We start from the raw sequence: 5559 nt of genomic DNA on the forward strand, positions 1-5559 counted from the left end.
TCTCGCACGTTGATTACGATAACGCGGAATCTTTCCATTGACGGTGCATTACAATACGAAGAGGCAACATAAAAAAATGTAACGGCCTCGCGGGTGCCGCCTTATTTGGCCGCGTTCCTCGTCGAGGCGACGACGAGGCCAGGCGAGCACGCGGACGCGAGATACGCGGAGCTAGTGCCTCTCCTCGTCTCGCTTCCACCCGCGAGATATCCCGGCCACTTCCACCGCACTGCCGCCGCCGCCGCCGCCGTCATCTCCCTCCCGGGTGCACGCGACCGTCGCCGGGACTTCGCGGAGCAACAAGTGTTACCAGCGCGCTGCCTTCGCCCCGCCCCCAAAACGAGAGCCGGCCGAGCCGGAGTGAACGATGTCGGGGCCTCGTGGTGGAAACTGCCCCGAGGCGATGCAACCACCTCACTCGAGCGCCGATCGCGCGACAAGCGACCCGCCGAAACCCCGAGAGCGCTTCAGCTCGGCGCGAGTCACCGCGAGTAAATGCGAACGCGAGCCGCCGTCGTCTGCGGGCCCGGCGAGCGGAGATACCGGAGTTCACGGTGTCGTTGTGTGAAACTGTTCGGACGCTTCGGAAGAGGGGCCGAGAGGTGCGAAGTCGTCGCCGACTCGCGAGAGACCTGGACCGGACGGTTCCGGGTGTCGAGTTAACGGTTCCTTAACGATCCGACGAACGGATCTGCCGAGAGACTCCGCGAACGCTTCCGGCTCTGGTGATCTGTCACCGGTCGATCTCACGGCGCGATGACACCTGGACGTCGTCCCTTCCGGAGGACCCACGACGAACGGTAAACTGTAATGACGCGAGAATCCGTTTAAACGTCAGTGATATCTGTTTACCGAGACACGTGTTGTTCAGCTGAGCGAATCGGGGGTTCGCTGGCTCAGGGCAGGAAAACGGAGATCGCCCAAGTGCGACGATCTACGGGGAAGGATAAGAGGAAAACTGTCCATTTTACGGGATACGCGGGGACCAGGCGCGAGGCTCCGAGACGGACAAAGAGGAGCGGCCGCAGATAAGGAGCGGCTGGAGTTCGGCGAACTGCGGCGAGCGAAAAGGCCGACCGACGCGGAGATAGGAGAGGAACGCTGCGGAGTCACGCGTGCGCGTCGCGAGATACTCGCGAGCGAAATTGATTACGTACGTGACACAGACTCGATCGGAACGGCCGGAAAAGTCCGCGAGGGGAGGAGGATAGGATCGAGAGCGAGCGGAGAGAAATCGGCCGGCAGCTGGGCGAAACTTTATCGTCGGGGGCCGCGCGGGGCGAATTGCGGGGAAACGGAAGAGACGCTCTCGCGCCGCGATGATAAGACGATAACAAAAAGCGGCGGCGATAACCGGCGGCGATGACAAATTGATCGATCGCGGGGCCGAGAGAGACGATGATGAGACGCGCCTTCCGCGTGTCGCGCGCGCGATAAATCGCCAGGGGTGATACGCGGCGTCCTCTTCGACGCCCCTCGACGGCCTCTGCTCGTTTGCCCGCGCGAACGTACGGCGACGCAGGGGGATGAAGATGAACGACGTCAAGCCGGAGTGCAGCGGCGCTCAGCCGATTTCGCCGGCGGGCGGGACTAACAACAACAACAACAACAACAGCATCAACGGCAGCGGCAAGGCGTCGGCGACGGCCGTCGCCGCTGCGGCCGCCGCGGCGACGGTGGCCGCCAACGGTGGCGAGGGCATCAGCGCCGCGGTCGCCAAGGTGCTCCAAGGATACGACTGGACCCTGGTACCCGTCGCCACCAAGTAAGTGTGTCGCGCGGCGGACCCGTACGTTTCTCTCACCTCCGAACCGCCATTCGTTTCGTGCGAGCGATATGGGAAAAGTTTTTGAAAAATCGCGCTTTGGCATAAACTTCTTAAAATGCAGGCTTCCGTTACACTTTAACCCTTTTGTGGCCATTGGGTCATACAAGTCCCACCTGTATCTTTTGCTTCTATGAATTCGAAGTGTGACTTATTTTAAAAAATAATGAACAAAAAAAGGCGATCAGGTTATCAAATGTTTTTTTCTGAAGTATTTTTTTAAGCGAATTTGTGTGTGTGTGTGTGTGTGTGTGTGTGTGTGTGTGTGTGTGTGTGTGTGTGTGTGTGTGTGTGTGTGAGAGAGAGAGAGATATCGTTTTGGAAGTCATGTAAAAATTCATCGAACTAAAGGCTAATTAATACAGTCGACGTTTGCACAAAAAATTACTCTATAATAATATGTGAATGAAATATCCTAGGTGTATTTCTCACATTATTAATGATTCGATATTTTATGTATATTTCCTGTTTAGAGCAAAAAAATTAATAAATAGCTGTAACAGAACAAATGCGTCCAAGGGATATTTTTTTTTCTTTCCTAGCTTCCTCGGCCATCGTTGTTTTCGCGAAGCGTTTTAATCGTCGCGAGTCGCATTAGCGACGCGTTAACATAGACACGCACGCATGTAGCCACGCTGTTAAGCCTCGCGGGCTTAACTCCCGCGAGGGGGGAAAAAAGAAGAAGGGGTGGCGCGGGAGAGAAAAACCGAAGGAGAGAAAGAAGGAGGAGGAACGCGGCGCGTCGGGGAGGGAAGTAGAGGGCGAGGAAGCGCGACGCGGCCTTAAAAAATACGTAACGCTAACTCAATTATGACGCACTCGTTTCCCCGGCCTGGGAAACGCGCGCCTCGCGGAAAAATGTCCTCGGTCGCCAATTAACGCAAATTGGCTAATTAATGCCCGATCACCGCGTCCCGCGCGCCCCCCCGTCGGGCCTTCCTCCATCGTGGGAAGACAGGCGGTTTAAAAATAGCGACCTGATAACGATCCGAAAGGAAAAAAGGGGAAAAAGAAAAGAAAAAAGAAGGAAGAGAGAGAGAGAAACTAAAACGCTATTTCCTCCTGCACTTCAGTCTTCGAGCGGTGTCCTCGGCGCGTCACTCGGCGCTCGTCGATGAAAAATCATTTAGATCGTCGGCGAACTCGATAAAATCGCGAGCTCGACCTCGATACGCGGAAAATTGTGCAACGCTCCTTCCGATCCGCCGTCGTAATGGCTGCCGATTTGATATTTCTAGTTGCCGCGACGATCGTGTAGAAGGTTCGAACGTATCTTCGGAAGTAACTTTAAAGCTGTGCCCGGCAAAAAGACTATTAATATGATAAATGGAATTTCCGCTGAAGCAACGTATCTTTTCGAGACGCGTTAACATTCTCTCAAGAAAACTCCTAGTAGCACACACAGTGCATTGGCTAAACAATCAAATATTCGGCCAATGTTTAACCAATGTTTGGTCAATGCATTGTGCTACTACCCTAGTAGCACAATATATTGGTGCAATATTGGGAAATAATGTAAATCTAGTATTCCCAATATTGGTCCAGTATTGTAAGATGGACGCCTTCTTTTATTTAGCAATGGTGGGCTAATATTGTGTCAATATTAGACCAATATTCTTATCACATTGTTAAATATTAGCTAAAGCACTTCCAATATAAATCTAATATTATATAATTATTGTGCAATGTTTACATTTATTCCAATGGCCAATATTGGCTTTACGTTGGACATTATCGACCAATGCATTTCTAATATAATTAACATTGGACCAATATTTAGCCAATGTTTTGCCAATGTGCTGTGCTACTAGGGTAGGGACTCCATCGAATATATAACATCGAGAAGCAGAATGCCGATTTCAGCGATGTACGAAGAAGATTTGCTCGTGATTTCATCGTGTAATCTCGAACGTCGTTAAACGCACGGAAAAAGGAATGTCCGAGGAATCGCGGTTGTCGCGTGCGGCGAAGATAAGACGTCGAAAAACTTCAACGGAACGACGGAGCGAGGAGGAGCGATTGCGCGCTAGGTATAGCGGTTAGAGATCATAGACGAGAACGGGTTACGACGGAAATCATGGAGTGTATCGTTATGCGCGCTTATCGCTAACCCTCAATTACGGGGTTATCTCGGGAGGGGTTAGACGTGCAGGGTGCTCGGTGTTTATTCTCAGCGATAGAGCCTGATAAGATCGACCAGTTTTTTTTTAATTCCCATGAGGATTTCCGTGAGAGCATATCGTGTCCCGTGGAATCGGTCTGTACCGCATTACCTTAATTGACGATTTGTCAGACTCTAAAGTGTGCGATAAAGTCGTTTTTGTCTTTCTCCTTCCCCTTAAATAATTTTCTTTATACAAACTCTCTAAAAATCAAGCATTGAATTATCACCGAAAACAGTGAATAGTCACCGTTTTACAGTTATAAGAATACCACTGCGATTTTCAGTGGTGCACTTATAACTGTAAATTCACCGTTTTCAGTGATAATCCACTGATTGATTTTTAGAGAACGTTTTGATTCGAAAGAAATAAAATTCTTAATAAAGCACTGGTGAAAGATTTCAACCTATTTCGTCCAGGTTCGAGTATACTCGAAAGTATAATGCTTTTATCTCTCGAAGCGATCGTAGAGAGTTCGAAACTACGCCAACAGACTCGAACCTCTACTTGCAAGATACTTGATCCCACAGCGCTAACAGTTCGGTGAAAATCGCGTTCGCCAGGACACGGGATACAATAATCGAGTCGGCGCGTATTAGCCGAGATAGCGATTCTTTTTGCCTTAATTATCCGCGCGATATCGTTCTCGCGTTCCTGTCGCTGCGAGGCGGCCGGCGTTCGTGCCATTTTGCACGGTACCACGCCTACGTCGCGAACGCGGGGTCGCACGCACATCGTGCGTCTCTCTTTTCTTTCCTCTTTTCTCGTCACGTTTATCCAGGTAGAGTGCGAGCGCGCGCGCGCGCGCGCGAGCTCGCGTCGTGTATGCCGCGCGCTCGCGTCGAGGAGCGCCGTGAAAACCCTCGTTAGTGAGCCCACGCTAATTACCAACGGCTCCGCGGGTTTACACACGGATTTAACGCCCCTCTCATTTCAAAGAGGCCGAAATGCAACCGCGGGGACCGCTTTCGAATCCTTGAGACGCGCGCCCGGAGTCCTTTTCACCCGCGTTACGCGCGTTCGCCACGCTTATCCCCGTGTAATCCCCGGGGCGCGAATCGACACGCTCGCGTAGGTCCGATTACACACCCTTTACGGGGGCTGCGCCGCGGCGCGACGCCGTCCCATCGGCTTCCGTTTTCCTCGGCCGGAATCCTTCGGAGCGGAATCCTTTTGCGTCGCGCCTGCGTCGACCGCGACAAACGCGCTACGCAATAAATACGCACGATTTAAATTTGTATGTGATATCGTTTATCGATTGCATCCGATCTGTACCCTCGTATTTTAATCCAATTGCCTCGACAACATTTAATAATACATAATAAGCGCTGCCGGTCCCCTTATCCCGCGCCTAACGAGTCCTGCCAGAAAATAATCTCGTATACCGTATGCCGGGGCCGTTCTTCGCGGCCTCACGGCCGTCCGCTCGGCCGGCCGCGCGCGAGTCCTTAAAGAATCCTCGATTAAGGGTAAAAAGAAAAACAGGGTGGGCGGAAGGGAGAGAGAGAGAAAGAGAGAGAGAGAGAGAGAGAGAGAGAGAGAGAGAGAGAGAGAGAGAGAGAGAGAGAGAGA

At 51.9% G+C, this 5559-nt stretch overlaps 1 protein-coding gene across 5 annotated transcripts in view; it reads left to right on the top strand.

Moving 5' to 3' along the window:
* Positions 1–259: 259 nt before the first annotated feature.
* LOC105567771 (transcription factor SOX-9-like) overlaps positions 260–5559 on the top strand; it is a 13425-nt gene continuing 8125 nt past the window's right edge. For 2 of the 5 annotated variants that reach the window (XM_012022886.1, XM_012022888.1), the window contains exon 1: positions 260–1765. In XM_012022886.1, coding sequence (XP_011878276.1) covers positions 1527–1765 — 239 coding nt within the window. In that variant the 5' untranslated portion in view covers positions 260–1526. Of the gene's footprint in view, positions 1766–3578; positions 4083–5559 lie in introns of those variants that run through there. The other 3 variants (XM_012022889.1, XM_012022890.1, XM_012022891.1) reach the window with 2 other exon arrangements.

This window comes from Vollenhovia emeryi, unplaced genomic scaffold, assembly GCF_000949405.1.
Source record: "Vollenhovia emeryi isolate VEMERY1.0 unplaced genomic scaffold, V.emery_V1.0 DF939134.1, whole genome shotgun sequence".
In the NCBI taxonomy this organism is placed as follows: Eukaryota; Metazoa; Arthropoda; class Insecta; order Hymenoptera; family Formicidae; genus Vollenhovia; species Vollenhovia emeryi.